Genomic DNA, 24,512 nt, shown 5'->3' with positions numbered 1-24,512 from the left:
TCGGGGAACAAGGGTTATAGTCATAACCCGAGACGATTTTTTATTACATGTGATTCTGACATGATGTCACTACATGCACTCCGCTCCTTCTTCTCCGCTCGTCTCAGGTAAATAATGCGTCAGCTGAGCGGTCGGCGTGGCGCGTTCATGTGTTTTGGGGGCGTGGCTCTGGAAAGAGCCCAGAAGGGAGAAGGTGGAGTGAATGGAAATAATGAGCTGTCTTTAAAACAGTCGTGAGAGGTCTAAAGACACAAAATTTTCATACATTCTTTTTCAGAGTACTTACATTTTAATTATGTATTGATATATAAAGAAAGTTTAAACAAATTTGGAAAAAACGGTTTTTAACCAAATCCTACCTACCCTACCTTTAAATCAGTCCATGTGAGTACAGTGGTTCAATATTAATATTCTAAAGCGACGATAATATTTTTGGTGCGCCAAAAAAACGAAATAACGACTTATATAGTGATAACCGATTTCAAAACACTCTTCATGAAGCTTCGGAGCGTATCGAATCTGTCAGGATAATGAGAGTGAAGACCCAGATGCAGAATGAGCAGGGGGTGAAATTTATTAACAATATTTGACTTAGGACAAGACTGGTGAGACAGGAACAAAGTCCAAACAATAGGGGCAGGACACAATGGGAGAAGTGGCTGGTCAGGGTAGAGACAGCAGGGATGGGATGACCAATGATGGAGACGAGGCAGCAGCTCGAGGAACCAGGCTTGACAGTAGGTGATGTGACTTGCTGTGAAACCAGACTGGTTGCCAGGCCAGGAGAGTCCAGGGTGACCAGGGTGGAACAGGATGCAGGACGGGAAACACCACAAGACAACACACAAGACTTAAGACGAGACAACAAGAGAAACAAACATGAGCAAAAAGCAAAACTAAGAATAGGGATAAATGCCAACAAAGTAACTAGAATCCAAAAAGAAAACAGAAGAAAGATCTCTCAAAAGAGAGAAAAGGCAAAATAAATAAAAACTAAAAATAAATAACTGGAACTAGAAACTAAATCTGTAACGTTGCAGGAAACTAGAGAGAGAAAATAAGGATAGGGAAAAAGTAACCAAAAACTATACTAGACGAGATAAACTACTATCACCAGGACAAGGTTAGCTAGACACGAGGCATACAACAAAAGCACACAACGAACCAGCAAGGACAAGAGGGAAATGAGCTCAATATAAAAGGGAAGAGCACATGAGGATCAGGTGAACACAATTAATCAAACAAGGACTAGACGAGGACTAAACAAGGGGGCGTGGTAAAGGGAAACAAGGAGGTGGGACGAGAGGAGCACATGGCCAACACAAACAAAGACAGAACCATGTGGTCAGACACAAGACAAACAAAGAAACATTGAACAGACACAAGACAGACAAGACTGACAGGGCAGGACCCTGACAGAATCAGCGAGTCGAATCAGCGGTTTGGAGCGGAAAAGGTCACGTGATTTCAGCAGTTTGGTGGTTTGACACGCGATCCGAATCATGATTTGACACTGAGCCATCAGATTTCAACAAAAATATCTTCATTTGTGTTCCGAAGATGAACGGAGGTCTTACGGGATTATTTTCATTTTTTGGGAGAACAACCCCTTTAACAACTAACATTAACAAAAAAGCAATACATTTGTTAATGTTAATTAATAAAAAATACATCTGTTCATTGTTAGTTCATGTTAGCTTAGGTCCATTAATTAGGTCCATCATTTTACAGAAACTGCTTTTGATTTTAATAATGTAGCATATTAGTAAAGGCTGAAATTAAAGGGTACATAACACACACAGTTTCTGCCAATCTCATGTTAATCTTGAGTACCTATAGAGTAGTATTGCATCATTCATATCTCATGAGAGTCTTTAGTTTGATCAGATTTATAAAATACAGATACGCTGTACCTATTCTTTACGAAAACAGCCGAGCTCGTGGAGGCGTGCAGTGGGCAGAGCAAAAGGCTCACACACACACACACACACACTATCCCTGGATAACTTTTGATTCACTATACATTCGTGTTGTTCACATTATATGCACTTGCGTGCCGATTGCCAACAAAACACAGACATTTGATGCAGTTTCACTCACCGCCTGCGGTTTACACTCATGACCGGGAACAAACAAACACACTTGCAGAACTCCGTTGCTGCTCCAGAAAGACAAACTGCATCCACTGTTCCCTTAACGCAGGGTTCTTTGGAAAGCTGAACAAGATTATCTTGCCCTCACAACCAAAAACACACTTCTTTAGTGACATTGTTTGTCTAAAAACCAAATGACAGCACAGCCGAAAGCTCCCGTAACCTGAACAAAGCTTGTGGGGTGCGTTTCCTAACAGCATCATTAGCCAACTATGGTCGCAAGTTCCATCGTTATCAACATAGTTCAACGAGTCTGTGTTTCCCGAAACCATTTTCTCCTACGAACATTCGCAAACAGCATCGCAAACTTGTGTGGTTGCAACGACACCTCTCAACCCAGGGCCGGCTCTAGCTCTTTGGTTGCCCTAGGCGAGATTGAGTTTTGAAAACTATACAAACAAAAATGCTCCTATAGTTACTCCAAGACTTAAAAAGCTAATTATGACTTAAATGATACACTCTAATAAATTGCACATACAAAAATGTTACAAAGAACGTTGGAGGATATTTAACAAATTATGACTCAAACTATGGATGAACAAACAAAAATGCTTTTATAGTCACTCCAACACTTAATCAAGAAAATTAAGACTTGAAGGATCAACTGCAATAAATTGTTCATACACAAATGCTAGAAAGAATGTTCAAGGATATTTACCAAAGATTAACTCCATAAACTGTGCTAAAACTCTCTTAAGCACCTGTAAAGACACTTAAGCAAATGATGACCCATAAACTGGATTAACTTTACCCTCTACAAACAAAAGTGCTATTATGGATACACTGTACTTACCACTACAAAATTAAAATAAATAAGTTCTTGTAGCTCTATCCCTATCTTAAATAATAAAAGATGAACAGTTGTTTCTGGCATTTCTATTCACCTTCAAAATTGACGCAGCATTAAAATTTGGCTCGTCTGGATTTCCTTATTGTCAGTGAAATGCGTAGAAATATGTAACTTAGATAACTAGCTAGCTAGTGATAGCTTAGTGACAGCAATAAAACGTCCAATGCTGTCCAATATTAGTTGATAATATCGATAATACAAAGTAAATTTATTTCGTTTGACACCTTTATGGCTGAGATGAGAAGACTTACCTCTATACTGGGCTTTCTTTTGATCGTCTGCCTTTCTCTTTTTCCGTCCCTGTGCACTCGAGGGTTAGACCGCTTCATTTTTGAAGAACGCGCCAGTGATGAGCACATGCCTGACCTAACGCCTGAACGCCTGTGCTCGACAATAATAATAATTCAATCTAATAATCAGGTTAAGTAATTAAACGTGCGGCTGAGGGGGCGCCCAATGATGATCATGTTTAATAAACAGTATGTTTTATTTTGCTTGTTTTAATTCTATGCTTAATGGGAAGTAAGTTTAAGGGCGCCACTAGAGGGCGCCTGGCTGCGCCCCCAACACATTTGTCGCCCTAGGCAACCGCCTAGCTCGCCTATAGCAAACGCCGGCCCTGTCTCAACCTATGTTTAAATGGATAGTTTCTTGTTTCAGAAAAATAAGCAAGCTGACATTCAATACAATCGATTCTTTAATTTCGAATACATACAAATGTCATTTATGTCTTTTAGTTTGTCAAGAGATTTAAAGCATCTTTTTTGAAGAGTGCGCATGTGCGTACATGCTCTAGTACGTAAGAACAAGCCTATTTTAATCTGTAAATAAAGCAAAATAAATGAGAAAAATAAGAATTAGTCCTCAGGTGCCATGTCCATAATCCAAAAATCTTGCATGAATTTGATCTCAAACTAATTCATTAAAAGCAGTTATTACTCCACCACCTGCGTGACATCATTAATCAACGTGGTTGAACGACAGATTTGCGACTACGGTTTCGGGAAACAGTTCGTTGATTTCTTCAACAATGCAACGTACTATGGTAGTTAAGCAGTGAGTAACGCCGCTGTACGGAAAAACGCACCCCTGGTTGATGTGCGCACTTCCATATAAGGAATCCCGCCCTTTATGACGTCACACAGGGCCATACTGGGAAAAAAACTTTCCGAAACTTGTTCGAATCCTGAAGTGTATTTGGAACAGAAATACTCCACCATACATCCAGCTCGTTTTTTTATTTTATTTTGGCCATGTTTATCATGAGAATCCAACTCTTTAAAAGTGTAAATAAGTCAGAATCCCCCCCCACCCCCTTAAACATTAACAAAGATTTATACGTGGTTTAGATATGCATCATTGTAAGTTCATGTTAACTAATGTAGTTAACAAATTAAACCTTATTTCAAAGTGTTACAACTCAACTCAATCCGTCCTTGTTGCCACGTAACTACCTTTAACTGTTGAAGCCGCTATACAAGTTTCCATCTTGTAATTATGAGTTTTTACTAGTCGGAAACACATAATTATAGTAATTCTGACTATATGAAAGCAGCAAAAATACACTACTAATTGGGTAAAACAAGGAACGTACAAATAATCATTCCAGGACAGGAAAGAACCAACAAAGTCATACTGAAGGTGAGCATAATCATGTGACAGACCTATAGCCTATAATGGAGATTGAATTGCAAACTGAAACATGATGATGCCGGACCACCACCTCCTAAATCACAGCTGCCCAAACTTGCATCCCTGAAAAACTCCCACCACAAATGTCTTCTGGCTTCCCCCACACCTGAAGCCACGCCTCAGCAACTGCACTTTCGCCAAGACTCTCACCTGATCAATCGCTGAGTCGCGCCCCTCACCCTTGATGCTTAGTAATAAAGAAACGCCGCTTTTAACAGCCGTTCCAGGGAGTCGATGTTCATTCCCTCTACAGCTGGAATTTCTAACAATGGAAAGAGCAGTGCAGTTACTGAGCGCTGCTGCATGCCTTTACTTGATTTTGTCATTCTTCAGAGAGAAATTTATTATTTGTGGCTGAGCTGCACCATTAGGATGGTCTCGGTACTTTTAGTTGTAGAGAATCGTATTGGCCTTTTATTTGAGTAACCTGTAGAATCATTTTATGAAACTTTTTGTTTATGTTTAGTCCTAATTCATTCGCCTTGGATGATTTTCTCATAATATTACAATAAAATTATCATAATAAAAGCCTAAATTCAATCTGTTCATCAAAGCGATTGAGTATCGTCAGAAAATTTGGACTAAACCACTCAATTCATATGGATTAGTTTATGATCTCTTTATGAACTTTTTGAAGAGTCAAAGTGTCGTAGCTGTCAATGGAGAGACAGAAAGCTCTCAGATTTCATCAAAAACATCTTCATTCGTGTTAATCTTATTTATTTTCATTGGCTAAAATGAATGAATATGAAATTATTTAAATTATATTTCCATCAAAAGACAAAAACTGACTTAAAGCAACAATAGGCAAATGAAAATAGGCTCATTTTCCAACTCCCCTAGAGATAAACTGTTGAGTTTTACTATTTTCAAATCCATTTAGCCGATCTCCGGGTATGGCGGTAGCGCTTTTAGCATAGCTTAGCATAGATCATTGAATCTAATTAGACCGTTAGCATCTCGCTCAAAAATGACCAAAGACTTTTGATATTTTTCCTATTTAAAACTTGACTCTTCTGTAGGTACATTGTATACTAAGAACAACGAAAAATGAAAAGTTGCGATTTTCTAGACCGATATGGCTAGGAACTATTCTCTCATTCCTGCGTAATAATCAAGGAAAATAATCTAGTAATAATCTAGAATATCGCAACTTTTCATTTTCCATTGGTCTTAGGGTGCTTTCACATCTCTAGTTCGGTTCATTTGGTCCAAACCAAGGGCAAACAATTATACATTGTAGCATTTTTCAGCTTTTTTGGTTGCTTTTCACACCACACTGATTGCTTTGGTCTGAACCAGTTGAAACTAACCAAAATTAAGTCACATGACAACGTCCACATCACTCATTGGCCATGGCGTATTTCCTAAACTGTGACTGCGCGGGCTGGTTTTGTCCCTGGCCATAATCTATTACATTGTTTGTATACATCACAATATGCAAACAATACATTTCTATAATGAAGCGCGGATGCGGCTTGAAAACAACGTTCTAATGCATTGCAAACGGCGAGTGCGCATCACTCGTCACTTCAAGCGAAGATCCCGCTGTTCTTGTGAGTTTTTGAAAGTTGGGACCTAATATGCTCATCAGACCAAATTTCTATGAGGCTCCGCACCTCCTCACTATTCCAAGTTTGTCCGCGAACTACCATGCTAAAGTGCAAACTGTCAACAAACACTTCCTCATCACATAATGCACAGCGCAGCTGACTACGGCAGCTGGTTTAGTCCAAAAATTATCAGTACTTTTTGCAGTTGGGTCTGTTCGAGGTCGGATCACGTTCTCACCACAAACAAACTGCTCCAGAGTTCGTTTGAAAGCGTACCAAGACCACCTCTACAATGAGGTATCGGTATAATAGTTTGGTCTGCTTTTGGTGCGCACCCGAGTGTGATTGCTGCTTTCACACCTGACCAAGCGAACCGCACCAAACGGGAAAACGAACTCTAGTACGATTCAACTGAACTAAATGAGGCAGGTGTGAAAGTACCCTTAGTACACAAACTTAATTTAATCTGTTTGCAGTTGAGATATTAAAGAGATTTCATCATTTATGATTCCGCTTTCCTATACATTCACATTTTTGTACCATAATCCTTATTGAGAGGGTAAAATGTGTTGTTGCCGAGACAAAGCATTCCAGAGTGTCAGTCGTGCTCTGACTGTTCATAGCCTGCGGAGGTTGAAACCGAAATCCCCGTCACCCTCGGCACAGCTGAAGAATAAAGCCTCGGCTTCTTCCACAGTCTGCTCCGGACATGCAAACACTTGTACCATACTTGCACTTGGGTCACAGGTCACATACGCTCACACCCTGGTCAGAAATTGACCGGGACACTTAGGGGTGAAATGCCACCAAAAGTGATAAAAATGCCCCAGGTATATACGGTCGGGACATTCCTTTTTTCTCTCACTGTAAAGTTCTCATTATTATTAATAAATAAATGTGACTATTAAGTGAACATATGCGTTTTGTTAGTGTTTATCATATTACTGTTGTTTGGTATAAGCGCTTAGATTTTTAAATTGACACTCTAGATCCAGCAGGATTTGTTTATTTGTTCTATTTTATTACTGTCTTTTTGTTTTTAATGAAAATAAAATTTTGCATTGCAGAAAAGTAGATTTTTGTTTGTATATGCTGTCAATTATAGTTATTTGAAATAAAAAAACAGAATCTGCAAAAATCTGTATCGGCAGGTCACACTTACAAAAAAAAAAAATTTAATCGGATTCAGCCAAGAAAATTGCAATCGGTGCATATCTAGTATAGACCGGTGTAGACATGGTATTAGTTCAACTGAAACATTAAAAATGTAAACAGCTTATTGCTTTGTTAGGTTTGCTATATTAGTGCATACTTATTGTTTGGGGTCAGTCCTTTTTTTGGAAAACACTTTAGTTCAGGGTCCAGTTCTCACTATTAACTAGTTGCTTATTAGCATGCATATTACTAGGATATTGGCTGTTTTTTAGCACTTATTAATGCCTTATTCTGCATGACCATATTCTTCATCTCTTAATCCTACCCAATACCTAAACTTAACAACCTTACAAACTATTAATAAGCAGTAATTAGGAGTTTATTGAGGCAAAGGTCATAGCTACAAGTTAGTTAGTAGTGAAAACTGGACCATAAACTAAAGTGATCCTTTTTTTAATAAATTGGTAACACTTTATTTTACAGTCCTGTTTTGCATGCACAAACTATAGAGACAGAGCATTCAGGCCACGCCCACACTCTCCATTGACTTTGCATTGTGTGAGGCTGCCTCCTTGTCATTTCGGACTTATACATTTTTTTTTGAACAATGTCTAAAAGCTGCTATGTGACAGGGTGTACAGCAAACAAGTTAATAAACACAGAAATACGTTTTTATAAGCTGTCGACCCAAAAAACGAACATTTAAAAAATGAGCGTTTAAGGAGACAAAAGTGAATAAAGGCAATAAGACGTGAAGCATCAGCAGGAAGAATGGGTACATTTTGGGATCCTGACACTCAGTATGTCTCAGTATGCCTATGTGTGCAGTAATGGTGAGATGGTGGTCCAGTGGGTTAAACCATGGAACTGATACGCAAAAGGTTACTGGTTCGATCCCAGCGTTCACCACTAGTGTGTCCTTGAGCAAGGCACTTTACTCCATGTTGCTCCAGGGGGATTGTCCCTGTAATAATGGGACTGTAAGTCGCTTTGGATAAAAGGGTCTGCCAAATGTAAATCAATGTATGTAAACATTTTGACACTGTTAAGTCAAATATCCAAATGTCAGTTTTATACATTATATTTCCTGTTGCTGATACGTTCCCCTCCAGTGGACGTAGTTCTCACACTCTAAAAAATGCTGGGTTAAAAACAACCCAAGTTGGGTTGAAAATGGACTAACCCAGTAATTGGGTTGTTTTAAGCAAACATTTAACCCAACCGTTGGGTTAAAACGCTGGGTTAGTCCATTTTCAACCCACCGGTTGTTTTTAACACAGCATTTTTTAGAGTGCAGTGTAATATAACATATCGCGCTCTGTCTCAATTGCCTGTATCCACTTTTGTGTCCTTAAACGCTCGTTTTTTGGGTCAACAGCTTATAAAAACTTCTGAGGTTTTGGTTCTGGGGTTTTCAGCTTGTTTGCTGTACACCTTGTCACATAACAAAAAACATAACAAAGTCTAAAAGCTGATATAAGTTAAAAATGACAAGGAGGCCGCTTCACGCAATACAAAGTCAATGGAGATGGTTTGATTGGTGGGCGTGGTTTTCAGATTATGGCGTGTGTCTCCATGTTCTCATTAATGACACTAATTGGATAATAACTAGGTACTAACCCTGAACCTACCCCTAAACCTTAACCCATGTAGTTACCATACATTACTCAGTAGTCTGTAAGTACATTGAAAGTGCACATGCTGTAAAATAAAGTGCAACCAAGAAATGAATACTTTCACCCAGCACATTAAAGGACACATTGAATTGATCAAAATTGACAGTAAAGACATAATGTTACAGAAGATTTCTATTTCAAATAAACGCTGTTCTTTCTATTCATCTAAATAATCCTGAAATAAAAATGTATCGTTTTCAATATAATAACAAGAAATGTTTGTTGAGCAGCAAATCATCATATCAGAATGATTTCTGAAGGATCATGTGACACTGAAGACTGGAGTAATGATGCTGAAAATTCAGCTTTGATCAATTACATTTTAACATATTTTTAAATAGAAAATTGTTGTTGGAAATTATAATATTATTTTACAACATTACTGTTTTTTAATCAAATAAACGCAGTCTTGGTGAGTCTTGGCAATTTTTCAAATGGTAGTGTATATAACAGATTTTTGTAGAAACAGCAGTATTTCTTTCTCACTTCACATTGTGGTCGTGTTTTAGTCCAGTGCAACACCCTGATGACCAGGACGGAGGGACGTGACAAAGCTCCTAAAGAAAAGACTATATGAGGTCAGGCCCTCTGATCACCATGACAACCACCATAGCATCCCATAGAATGCCTGAAGAAAGACTAAAACTTGTAAAACTAAACCCCACCCATATTCCCCTTTGTTTGCCTCATCTCGTATATCTTAAGTCTGTCATGTGGCATAAAACCCCAAACCAGGAGTACTAAATCACGAATAGTTTTCAGACCATTAAAGGGATAGCTCACCAAAAATGAAAATTCTGTCATCCTTTACTGGCCGTATTTTCTTCCAAACCTGTATGAGTTTCTTTCTTCCGCTGAACACAAAAGAGGATATTCTAAAGAATGCGGGTAACCAGACAGTTGACTATCCTATATGGAAGTCAATCCCAACATTCCTCATAATATCTTCTTTTGCATTCAACAGAACAAAGAAACTCATACACCATAAAAATCTATATGATTTGTGCACTATATTCCAAGTCTTCTATAGCTTTGTGTTTGCAGATAATCCTTCTTTTGTGTTCCATGGTGGGAAAACGCATCTGGGTTTGGATGAGTAAATAATGACAGAATTCTTGGATCAATTCTGCATTTAATGTCTGAATCTTTTGAAAAAATACAATAATTGGAAAAGGTGCATGAAAGGTGCACTTATTATAGTACACTTTTGCACTCACAAAAAGTGATAAAAGTGCAGGGAGGCAATACAACTAAAGAGTTTGGTGGACCCTCCTCCCCTTAAAAGTGGGAGTGACAGTCCCAGATGCAGCCAGAGGAAGCCGTCTACTTCTGTTCACTCAGACAGAACTGCTCTTCACTTCAGAGTCTTCTTCACTCGCACACACGCACACACACACACGTCACCCGAGGAACGCTGAGCTGCACACCTGGGCTGCTCGCTTGTGGCAAGAGGCTTTGCTGCCAAAGGTGAGTCATTGCCGTATATTCATTAAATGCTTACAAATCATGTTAACTTTTCTACATCTAATAAAAATATGAGTGTTTTCTTTATTGCCGTTTATTAAGTGAAATATTTACAGAGAAAGTAAGAAAAGGTATTTTGCATAATATGTCATTTGCATTATTCTAAAGGGTTTTATCATGTATTAAGTAATAAAAAAAACATCACTGTAAAAGTAGGCAGTGCAACAAAGACTTTCATGATCTGCTCATCTGTAAATACTGTAGTTTGTAATCAGTGCTGGGTAGACTTACAAATTGTAGTCGATTAAATTACAAGACAAATCCGTTAGTACACATTTAAGGTAATATAATCTGACTACTTTTTGATTACTTTTAGATTAGATTACTTTCAGGATTTCCCAGAATGGGGTTCATGAGTTTAATGAAAAGCTAATAATTAAATCATAATAAAATTAAATAAATAAATATATATTATACTGTATATACACTACCAGTCAAAAGTTTGGAAACTGTACTATTTTGATTGTTTTTGAAAGAAGTATCTTCTGCTCACCAAGGCTGCATTTATGTTATTAAAAATACAAAAAAAAGCTGTAATATTGTGAAATATTATTAAAATGTAATTTATTCCTGTTATTTCAGTGTCACGTGATCCTTCAGAAATCATTCTGATATTATGATTTGATGCTTAAGAAATGTTTAAGATTATCATTAATGTTGAAAGCAGTTGTGCAAAACATTTTTTTAGGATTCTTTGATGACTAGAAAGTTCAAATGAACAGTATTTGTATGAAATAGAAAGATTTTGTACTACTGTTCAAATGTTTTTTAAAGAAATTAATACATTTATTCAGCAAGGATGCATTAAATTGATCAAGTGACAGAATAGACATTTATAATATTGCAAAAGCTTTATATTTCAGATAAATGCTGTCCTTCTGAACTTTCTATTAATCAAATAATCCTGAAAAAAAATCGTACACAAGTGTTTTCAACACTGATAATAATAAATGTTTCAAATCATCCTATTAGAGTGATTGTTTTTAATTTTGAATCAACATACATTTTTATTAATGTTGATTTTTATGAATGTGCGTTGTATGAATGTAATCTGGACATTCATACTAAATAGAATGTACTTTTATTACCTACTCATTTATAAAACACTTATTTGTTTACCATTAACTGACATCAGAGAACAGTGAACTTAATTTTATTATTATTTATATTTATTATTAACATATCTTAAATATATCAGGTCAAATAGGTTCAGCTAACAAATCCCTGCAGGTAAATTAAATAATGTGAATTTGTACATTTTCATGTGTTTGAAAGACAAAAGCCTTCCAAAGACAGTAATTCATGGCTATATGCCTCACTGAGAGGTCATTCAAATAATAATGAAAGTGTTTATCAGGAGCTGATTTGATATTCAATGTTGGGAAAACACTTCTTAAAAGTTAAACGATTTCTTTAAATCTAGTGATCTAATGCTGTGCAGGTCTCAGTTTCAAGTGACAGTCACATGACTAGTGGCTCTGAAATCGCATCCTTCTCTACTATAGGCTATAGTAGGCGAAAAAAAAGTATGTGACAAAAGAAGTATGTCTGAATTCACAGTATACTCATATAAAGAGTAGGCTAAAAGTACCCAGATGACCTACTACTTCCTGTGAGATTCTGAAGTGTGCATACGATGGACACTTTTATATCCCATGAGGCCACCGGAGAAGATTTATGAATGGCAGTGAAGCGTCGTAACTGACACTGGTAGGTCACATGATAACGACAGCATGGTGGATGTAGTACCTCCAGATTACATTCATACCACACACATTCTTACTAAATAGAACATACTTTTTAGTGGTTGTGAAGTAATTACGTATACAAAATAAGTACCTACTCAAGAGAGTAACCTGGAAGACCTTCTGAACGGATATAGTAGTAGCTTTTATAGAAAGGAAAATTTAAAAGATAAAAAAGTAGTTGTAGGTAGAATCAATAAATTATGAAAAATGTACTGCTCTTCTGAAAATATCATGTAATCAATAAAAAAGTAACTGTGGTCTAAATACAAGTTTTTTTTTAAAAGCATAATATGATCTAATTACAAGTACTAATCCAGATTACATGTTATCACAACCCAGTACTGTTTGTAATGCATTGCTATAATGTACAATATACACCGATCAGGCATAACATGAAGTGAAGTGAATAACACTGATTATCTCTTCATCACGGCACCTGTTAGTGGGCGGGATATATTAGGCAGCAAGTGAACATTTTGTCCTCAAAGTTGATGTTTTGGAAGCAGGAAAAATGGGCAAGCGTAAGGATTTGAGCGAGTTTAGGCCAAATTCTGATGGCTAGACGACTGGGTTAGAGCATCTCCAAAACTGTAGCTCTTGTGGGGTGTTCCCGTCTGCAGTGGTCAGCGTCTATCAAAAGTGCTCCAAGGAAGGAACAGTGGTGACCGGCGTCAGGGTCATGGGCCACCAATGCTCATTGATGCACGTGAGGCCGAAAAGGCTGGCTCATGTGGTCCGATCAAACAGACGAGCTACTCGAGCTCAAATTGCTCAAGAAGTTAATGCTGGTTCTGATAGAAAGGTGTCAGTGGCTTTTCTGATAGAAAAGTTTGGGGCTGCATAGCTGCAGACCACACAGCACCAGGATGCACTGTGGGAAAATGATCGCTTTGGGCAATGTTCTGCTGGGAAACCTTGGGTCCTGCCATCCATGTGAATGTTACTTTGACACGTACCACCTACCTAAGCATTGTTGCAGACCATGTACACCCTTTCATGGAAACGGTATTCTCTGGTGGCTGTGGCTCTTTCAGCAGATAATGCACCCTGCAATACAAAATGGAAACTGTCCTCAAAACAATATCATAATGCAGTAACATAATGCTTCATGCTCATTTCTGTTTTGATTTAGGGTTGAAATGTTTATAATAATATACACATATATTATTCTTTTTGCAGGAGAGGCAGTCATGGCTCACACATTAAGCTGGTCCCTGTTGTGTTTTGGTTTGCTGAGCGTCTGGGCTCAGGACTTCTATGAGGAAAGAACCGGGCCAACAAGAGTCAAGACCGGGGGACATACGGCAGGCAAACTGCAAAAACATAATGGTCAAGGTGAGGCGTCTATGTTAGTGTGTTATGAGACAGTATGCATGCTCATTGTTTTATGTGTCTGACCAGATCCATGAGCCGCTTTTGCTTTTTAACGTATAGTCAACAAAATGTGTACAAGTCAAGTCAAGTCAAGTCAACTTTATTTATATAGCGCTTTTAACAATGTAGATTGTTTCAAAGCAGCTTTACAGTGTTAAACAGGAAAATAATGCAGCATAATTTTATTCAGCTGTATAGCCATTCTGGAAAAATTTCAAGTATCATACAGTGACAGTGTGGGCTTTAGATTAATAATTTGATCAGTAATTTAGTTTAAATGGTTAATTTAGTTTATTATTTAGATGTATTTCGATGTTTAGTTGAAAAATTTAGTGTCCCCAACTGGGGACTATCATAATAAAGTGTAACCACTATTTCAAGTGTAAAAAGCCATAAACTTGTACAGTGTAATGTGGTGTAAGAATGTTATGGTTAGGCGCTTAACAATTGACAGCCAATCACGTGCCTCATATTTTCATGCTTTGTACACATACACTGCATCCCAATTTGCATACTATCCGTCCTAAATAGTATTCGAAAATAGAATTAGTATGTCCCAAATCGTAGTATGTTGAAAAGAGTATTCCTAAGATACCCAGATGGTCTACTCTTTCCGGTCAGAATGCTAAGTGCAGATCGACGCACACTCTAATGGCTGATATTGCCCACAACCCATTGCGAGCTGGACGAGGATTCGATTAGAACTACAAACGCGGATAAAAAGTGTTAAAAAACTACAAACATGACAGATGTGAGTACGACAGTTAAGTAGAGAGGTTTAGATTAAGGGGCATGAGTGATCAATTATCAGTATTTAACCTGACGAAAAGATATTTATTCAACAACATTATCCACATTATATTTCACCTGCAGCAGCATTGTGAACTTTTGTAATGGTACGTTTGGCCATTAACTTTTAAATGCATCATTCATTATTTTTAATTGCAAACACATGAGACGAGTCTCTGCATTAAAGACCCACGAATGGCAGATCAACGTGCTACTTCAGTTCTCTCCGATATGGAAGGAAATTAAATTGAATGTGGAGGATTTGAACTGTGATTATGATTGACAGAGCATTTTTTTAACAGTGACGGGATGCACATAACTAAGTCCGTTAAAGATGACGAAGTAGTATGTCCCAAAGCTTGCATACTCTTTTGCTACACACTCAAAAGTACGTACTTTTTCTTCACAAAAAGAATACATACTTTTAGGTCGTAGTATAAGTAGGTGAATTGGGACGCAGCATTAATCATCGGAAACATCGTGCATTCAACGCTTGATGGGGAAAATGTCAAATGGCGACAGAAAACGTGACAATTAGAATGAATAAAGACCGTTTTATTCTTATGTTTATGATCTGAAATGTCAATTCAGGATAAACTTGATACAGTCGGCATTATGTAAACATACAGCAAGCAAGACAGCCCACGGTTTTTTTAACCTAGGGTTTAAAATGGCCCAGTGTAAACTATTTCAAGTGTGAAAAGCCCTATTATGGAACAAAAAATGTGTTGCAAAGTTAAAGGCCAGGGACGTGGGAGGTTGCAATAGCTGCAGCATCCCTGCTTTCACAGGTTTATAAACGCAATGCAACTTTTATAAAGAAATCAATTCATTTTAAATCAGTAAATCTTCAGTAAGGAATTTAACTGTAAATTGTAAGTAGCCTACAAACCTTTTTTCGTATTAAACTGTTTTAATCTTACATAGTTTTCTTTCTCAAAACAAAGTTGCCAATAAGCTATCACACGAGCAAGTGCTGTGTGAAAAACATATTGCCAATATGATAGGCCTACTGATATTATAGAAGTTAATATTAAGTAACGTTTTTGCTCCTTCAAAGAAAATAGCTCCAAACAAAGCCACATCTGAACCGTTGCATTTTGTTCCTGAAAGAATTGTGCATGTACTATGCATGTGCTATGAACTCATGGGTCACCACATGAGACACATAAAGCTAGTTTTATGCCTTAAAACATGCAATGTCATGTTAAGACATACTAGACATACTATAGCAGCATATCTAAAGACCATCTTTCTTAGAGGATGTCTGGTCGTATGATTTTGGAGGCCTGAGGCATTATCCTTCACAGTTTCCTAACATGAACATGATTTATTATTCATGCTTAAGACTGGTAGGCCATGTCTTGTCACCGGTGACATGAAGACTGATGAGCTGCTGTGCTGAAAGAAAAAGCAGATGACAGATTGCATTGCTTATTGTCCAAACAGGATTATTAGCAGATTTAGGGGATTAGTGATGTTTTTAGGACAATATTGACAATATGTAACTATTTAAATGACACAAGGCAGCAGTGTTAGTTCTTAAAAAATTAGATGAAATTGAAAAGAAAAAGTGAGATATATTACAAGGTTGAGCACTATTCAGAATTGAATTTGCCTTTTAAATTCCAGTTTAACTTCAGAGTTTGCATTTTCTGAGTTTGAAGCATAGAGAATGGAGAATTTGCATTTGAATGGAATTAAAGGTGCAGTGTGTAGTATTTATTAGGATCTATTGACAGCAATGCAATATAATATACATAACTATGTTTTCAGTGGTGTATAAAGACCGTACATAATGAACCGTTATGTTTTTATTACCTTAGAATGAGCCATTTCAATCTACATTCATCACGGGTCCCCTTACTATTATTTATTATTTATTTATTTACAGGGACAGTGCATATTAATTAACATTTCTGTCAATATGCCAGAGTTAGCCAAAAGGCTATTTTTCTCCTGCAGTCCCTAGACAGATGTCATCCTAAAAGAGAGTAAAAAAGTTACATTTTACATAACAATATAACAATTACAATACAATTTTAAAAAGTACTAAGTTAAGATGTACAATAAAAACACATCCGACCAACAACAGACAAACAGCAGACAAATACATGAGGACATACACACAACGCAACAGTGAGATTGCCAGTTTGCCAGTTTGCGCCATCATGTTTCTACAATAGCTCTAAACAGACAAACTTCTCTACAGAGCGCTAGTCACTCTCTGCTGTCTCAGACGATGACATTTTTGTCCTGTGTCAGCCCCCGTATCTTCTCTATGTGCTCCGAAGGGGAGGGGTGAGCGTTGGGTGATGCAATTCACAACCTCACAACTAGATGCCGCTAAAATTCACACACTGCACCTTTAAAGCATGGAAAATTAAAAGAAATGCTTATTGCTGCTGTCATTTTAATTACATTTTTTTGCTGTCAGTACTTTTTGGATGAATGGGATGGGATGGGATGGGATGGGATGGGATGGGATGGGATGGGATGGGATGGGATGGGATGGAGGAAAACAATGTGTTAAATATTTTGTGGTGCTACAGTATATGGCTAAAAAATTTTTGATACCCGTGTTAACTGAGGACAATATTAAACTTAGTACAGAGAAATATGTTAAATCATGTTCTACATATCTGGGTATAAACAGACATAATTAGTCAAAAATTAATGATATATTTATTTATGTTTTGCATAATGTATGGTGGACTAATGAAGTTCCGGACCCATGTAGCTGCATGTAATTACATCTGTAATTAATTTCTGTAGTTACATTTTTAATTACACTGTGGACACTTCCCTTACACCTAACCCTACCCTTACCCACACCACCACACCTGTCCCTAACTTGACCCTTAAACTTACCCATACCACCACACCTGTCCCTAACTTGACCCTTAAACTTACTCATACCACCACACCTGTCCCTAACTTGACCCTTAAACTTACCCACACCACCACACCTGTCCCTAACTTGACCCTTAAACTTACCCACACCACCACACCTGTCCCTAACTTGACCCTTAAACTTACCCATACCACCACACCTGTCCCTAACTTGACCCTTAAACTTACCCATACCACCACACCTGTCCCTAACTTGACCCTTAAACTTACCCACACCACCACACCTGTCCCTAACTTGACCCTTAAACTTACCCATACCACCACACCTGTCCCTAACTTGACCCTTAAACTTACCCATACCACCACACCTGTCCCTAACTTGACCCTTAAACTTACCCATACCACCACACCTGTCCCTAACTTGACCCTTAAACTTACCCACACCACCACACTTGTCCCTAACTTGACCCTTAAACTTACCCACACCACCACACCTGTCCCTAACTTGACCCTTAAACTTACCCACACCACCACACCTGTCCCTAACTTGACCCTTAAACTTACCCACACCACCACACCTGTCCCTAACTTTACCCTTAAACTTACCCACACCACCACACCTGTCCCTAACATGACCCTTAAACTTACCCACACCACCACACCTGTCCCTAACGTGACCCTTAAACTTACCCACACCACCACACCGGTCCCTAACTTTACCCTAAAACTTACCCACACCACCACACCTGTCCCTAACTTGACCCTTAAACTTACCCACACCACCACACCTGACCCTAACTTGACCCTTAAACTTACCCATACCACCACACCTGACCCTAACTTGACCCTTAAACTTACCCACACCACCACACCTGACCCTAACTTGACCCTTAAACTTACCCATACCACCACACCTGACCCTAACTTTACCCTAAAACTTACCCACACCACCACACCTGTCCCTAACTTGACCCTTAAACTTACCCACACCACCACACCTGTCCCTAACGTGACCCTTAAACTTACCCACACCACCACACCGGTCCCTAACTTTACCCTAAAACTTACCCACACCACCACACCTGTCCCTAACTTGACCCTTAAACTTACCCACACCACCACACCTGACCCTAACTTGACCCTTAAACTTACCCATACCACCACACCTGACCCTAACTTGACCCTTAAACTTACCCACACCACCACACCTGACCCTAACTTGACCCTTAAACTTACCCATACCACCACACCTGTCCCTAACTTGACCCTTAAACTTACCCATACCACCACACCTGTCCCTAATTTGACCTTTAAACTTACCCATACCACCACACCTGTCCTTAACTTGACCCTTAAACTTACCCACACCACCACACCTGTCCCTAACTTGACCCTTAAACTTACCCACACCACCACACCTGTCCCTAACTTGACCCTTAAACTTACCCATACCACCACACACCTGTCCCTAACTTGACCCTTAAACTTACCCATACCACCACACCTGTCCCTAACTTGACCCTTAAACTTACCCATACCACCACACCTGTCCCTAACTTGACCCTTAAACTCACCCATACAACCACACCTCTCCCTAACTTGACCCTTAAACTTACCCACACCACCACACCTGTCCCTAACTTGACCCTTAAACTTACCCATACCACCACACCTGTCCCTAACTTGACCCTTAAACTTACCCATACCACCACACCTGTCCCTAACATGACCCTTAAACTTACCCACACCACCACACCTGTCCCTAACTTGACCCTTAAACTTACCCACACCACCACACCTCTCCCTAACTTGACCCTTAAACTTACCCATGCCACCACACCTGTCCCTAACTTGACCCTTAAACTTACCCACACCACCACACCTGTCCCTAACTTGACCCTTAAACTTACCCACACCACCGAACCTGTCCCTAACTTGACCCTTAAACTTACCCATACCACCACACCTGTCCCTAACTTGACCCTTAAACTTACCCATACCTAGCCTGACGTCGTCATACTCAATTCTAGCCAGAATATGAGTCTGATTCTGCTCCGTTGGGCTGTGATTATGGGGCGTGTTTCAACCGAACCAGGAAAGATCTCAATTGGATAGACCTACAACCAATTAGAGCAATGGAGCGACGCATAACGTTAGTTATCAAATGTCAACAGAACTCAACTGCACTGTGTTGCCATGTCCGCGGGTTGAAGCGACCCCAATTATGTGAAATACAGACCCAGGAATGCAAATTTTAGCTGGCATCCCTGCCAAAATAACACATATTTTACCCCCCAAATGCCTTTCCCCAGTGGACAACCCCCCTGGAAAGCTATTGGGCTTGTTTTTGGCTAGTTTTGCGGAATGTTAGCAATTGGGCGTGTTTTGTTGTAAAGACTTGACAACCCTGTACCTGCACGCACGCTGGAATACGTTAGAAGAAAAAGATGAGTGAACGATCTTTGCCGGTGTTGTAAAATAAGGATACACAGAGTACTTACCAACATCATAATTTCTGAGAGAAATAGTAAAAGTGAACGCATATACGAACAAGTTCTCCGTTTAGGATTAGAACAAATTCAACCCAAGCACCTTTGATGACGTGGATGATTATGTTACTGTTTACCATCTGTCCATCATCGTCTAAAACCCGCCCTGACAATTTCATTGGTCCGAACAGCTTCTGTTCGGGCATAATTTCTTCTCTACCGATCAAGTCCAGACCGAACTGCCCGTGTAAAAATGTTGTGGGCGGGGCTAAGTTCGGCTGGCATCCAGGCTAACCCATACCACCACACCTGTCCCTAACTTGACCCTTAAACTTACCCACACCACCACACCTGTCCCTAACTTGACCCTTAAACTTACCCACACCACCACACCTGTCCCTAACTTGACCCTTAAACTTACCCATACCACCACACCTGTCCCTAACTTGACCCTTAAACTTACCCACACCACCACACCTGTCCCTAACTTGACCCTTAAACTTACCCACACCACCACACCTGTCCCTAACTTGACCCTTAAACTTACCCACACCACCACACCTCTCCCTAACTTGACCCTTAAACTTACCCACACCACCACACCTGTCCCTAACTTGACCCTTAAACTTACCCATACCACCACACCTGTCCCTAACTTGACCCTTAAACTTACCCATGCCACCACACCTGTCCCTAACTTGACCCTTAAACTTACCCATACCACCACACCTGTCCCTAACTTGACCCTTAAACTTAACCATACCACCACACCTGTCCCTAACTTGACCCTTAAACTTACCCATACCACCACACCTGTCCCTAACTTGACCCTTAAACTTACCCACACCACCACACCTGTCCCTAACTTGACCCTTAAACTTACCCACACCACCACACCCGTCCCTAACTTGACCCTTACACTTACCCATACCACCACACCTGTCCCTAACTTGACCCTTAAACTTACCCACACCACCACTACTGTCCCTAACTTGACCCTTAAACTTACCCACACCACCACACCTGTCCCTAACTTGACCCTTAAACTAACCCATACCACCACACCTGTCCCTAACTTGACCCTTAAACTAACCCATACCACCACTACTGTCCCTAACTTGACCCTTAAACTTACCCACACCACCACACCTGTCCCCAACTTGACCCTTAAACTTACCCACACCACCACACCTGTCCCCAACTTGACCCTTAAACTTACCCACACCACCACACCTGTCCCTAACTTGACCCTTAAACTTACCCACACCACCACACCTGTCCCTAACTTGACCCTTAAACTTACCCACACCACCACACCTGTCCCTAACTTGACCCTTAAACTTACCCACACCACCACACCTGTCCCTAACTTGACCCTTAAACTAACCCATACCACCACACCTGTCCCTAACTTGACCCTTAAACTTACCCACACCACCACACCTGTCCCTAACTTGACCCTTAAACTTACCCACACCACCACACCTGTCCCTAACTTGACCCTTAAACTTACCCATACAACCACACCTGTCCCTAACTTGTTCCTTAAACTTACCCACACCACCACACCTGTCCCTAACTTGACCCTTAAACTTACCCACACCACCACACCTGTCCCTAACTTGTTCCTTAAACTTACCCATACCACCACACCTGTCCCTAACTTGACCCGTATCCCACCTCAATATCAGCAAAAGTGTTTAGCAAAACAATATGAACACAATAAGTACATTGTACTTATTTTTTGATGTAAGTACATAGTAGTTAAGGCCACCTAAAATAAAGTGGGACTGAATTTCCTTTGTTTTGTGACAATTTCTTTGAATTGCCACTTTGTAAATGTATCTTTCCAAAAGGGAATTTACCCAACTGTATACCCAGATTATTTCTGTTGAATCTTTTCTTAACACTTGCTCTATCTCTTGTTGTGACATCAGCCATCCTGGATGAGGACTGCAGTCTGGAGTTGGCCTTCCTGCTGGACAGCTCTGAGACGGCCAAGGACAACCACCAGCAAGAGAAAAAGTTTTCTATGGACATTATAGAAGGCCTCCAGAGCATCCGTTTGGATACAAGCCGCAAACTCAGCTGGAGAGCGGCCCTGCTTCAGTACAGCAGTCATGTCATAATCGAGCAGACCCTCAAACAGTGGAGAGGCTCGGAGAACTTCAAGAACAGCATCGCGCCGATGGCCTACATCGGCCACGGCACTTACACCACCTACGCCATCACCAACATGACCAAGATATTTGTGGAAGAATCGAGCCCAGAAAGCATCAAGATCGCCCTGCTGCTGACCGATGGGTCATTTCATCCCAGAAACCCTGATATCTTCTCTGCTATGGCTGATGCAAAGAACCAGGGCGTGAAGGTCTTCACAATTGGGATCACTCGTACTGCAAATGAGCCTGCCAACGTAGCAAACCTGAGACTGCTAGCAAGTACGCCAGCCTCCAAATTCCTGTATAATCTGCAGGACACGAATGTCATGGAAAAAGTCATCATTCAGATTGTAAGTATGGGGTCAAACAATAACTCATTCTGTCCTCATGTTGTATGTCATAGGCAGGCCCACACAGAGTTCACACAAATCTGGTCAAATTCTACTCGTTCCTGCAACTTGAGTTTATTTTGGCTCATTTGATTATGCTTTCAGATACCAGTAAGAGAACTTTGAGCTTTGTCAAATACTTTTTGGCATGGTTTAAATCCATTCTACAGTTTCCTCTAAAATGAGAGCAGGAAATGCAAAAAGTCTGCAGATTCTGTCTGGGCTTGTCAAGGGTAAAAAAAAACAAAATCATAATCTACAAACACTTCTCCTACTGAGATTTCTACATAGAGCTATTTTTACTTGGTTAATTGGGTAACTATTCAGTAGGGGTGTAACGAGACCCTCATGTCTTGATTCGATGCATATCACGATACTGAATACAATATTATTGTGATACCCCAAGACATATGTTAAAAGGTTAACAAACTGTACCCTTGATTGGGGTGGAAATGAATAGGCTTGGACCCAATGCATAGGTCAACGGTGAGACCAGAATAAAAATATTCATGATTCTAATCCTATTTTAGACGAATATGCTTGCACTTGGTCCTGACTAGATATATTTAAAGGGTAACTAAACCCCTGCTCAGAGCTTAACTCCACCCACTGGCAAATTTTGAAAAATGCTGGAAAAGTGGGCGGAGCCCAGCGGACACAGAGGGGATGAACCGAGGGCGGGGCTGAGCGGAGGGCGTGCACCTGAGACCCGCAGTGACGGATTGATTGACAGCTGTCTGACTCGCGAGGCGCAGAAATGGAGAATGACTGGAGTGACGCCAGCTTTGCAACAGAGCGGTCATTTCTCCTACCTTCACCTGAAGTGGAGGAGGGTGAACTATCTGTAGACACAGACCCAGAGCATTATCAATGCAAGCCGCTGCTCAAACTGCGTTAACTCCCGATGCCGACGATGCTAGTGAAGCAGCAGCGCAAGAGAACTGACCTAATCTATCTGCGTCCGCGGCAACCGCTTGCGTGTCAGGGTTTGAAAGTGCGTCTCATGTATGAAAAGTATCTGTACCCATGACGGGCGGCAATAATATCGCAAGAAAAGCCTGACGTGTACTGACAACTGCATTATTTAACCGTATATTCTTCAATACAATGTTAAAGCAAGTGTCAAGTGAGTTTCATTCATAATGTTTCCACTTCATGTAATATGACAGTTCATACTGGAGTGAAGCCGTTCTCATCATGTGATTGGGGGAAACATTTCTGAGGGCGTGGTGAGCTCGTGCCAGGGGCGCGGATGGTGAGCCGTTGGAGGTGCCATCCTACGTCACGATGTACCACAACGTCCAATAGGAAAACTCAACTGCAGTAGCCACCGTTCAACCTTAAGAGGGCAGCACTTTGGCGGTTTTACACCATATTTTATAGAATTAAAACACTTTATACTCAAATGTCAAAACATTTACTCGAATCAATGAACAGCATTAATAAAGCCCCAGTATTACAGATCATTAACTAAAAAAAGTTGGTTTAGGGTTTAGTTACCCTTTAAAATAACGTAGGCCACTTTTTATCGGTAACAAGACATTTTGCATTATCAGGACCCACAAATATTCCCCCATTGCATTATTATACATTATATATAGTTGTTTAATGTAGTGCTAAAACTAAACTGTATACTAAAAATCTTTCTCACAGTAATTTTCATTTTGGGTGAACTAGATTGTCACTATCCACGATATATATTGTTGATTTTTGTATTGCGATATATTGTGTCACGATATATTGTTACACACCTACTATTCAAATTTCCTAATTTGATTCGATTTCAATTCACAAGCTCTCACTTTGATTCTTGTTTTGATTTGATTCTGAATGATTTGTGCATAGTTTTAATGTCCATTGAGATTATATATATATATATATATATATATATATATATATATATATATATATATATATATATATATATATATATATATATATATATATATATATATATATATATATATATATATATATATATATATATATATATATATATATATATATATATATATATATATCATACTTATACATATTTTCACACAGCCATAATTATTATTACATTGAATCACTGAAAGTGATTGTAACTTGATATTGAAGGATTC

At 39.4% G+C, this 24,512-nt stretch overlaps 1 protein-coding gene across 1 annotated transcript in view; it reads left to right on the top strand.

Moving 5' to 3' along the window:
- Nucleotides 1–646: 646 nt before the first annotated feature.
- col28a2a (collagen, type XXVIII, alpha 2a) overlaps nt 647–24,512 on the top strand; it is a gene marked incomplete at its 5' end in the record, with an annotated part of 65,639 nt that continues 41,773 nt past the window's right edge. The window contains 3 exons of the mRNA XM_079820721.1: nt 647–737; nt 13,531–13,686; nt 21,794–22,368. Coding sequence (XP_079676847.1) covers nt 647–737; nt 13,531–13,686; nt 21,794–22,368 — 822 coding nt within the window. The remainder of the gene's footprint in view (nt 738–13,530; nt 13,687–21,793; nt 22,369–24,512) is intronic.

This window comes from Gobio gobio, assembly GCF_949357685.1.
Source record: "Gobio gobio genome assembly, chromosome: 7".
NCBI lineage: Eukaryota > Metazoa > Chordata > Actinopteri > Cypriniformes > Gobionidae > Gobio > Gobio gobio.
Note: the sequence above shows the minus strand (reverse complement) of the source record. Positions and strands in the feature narration are given on the sequence as shown.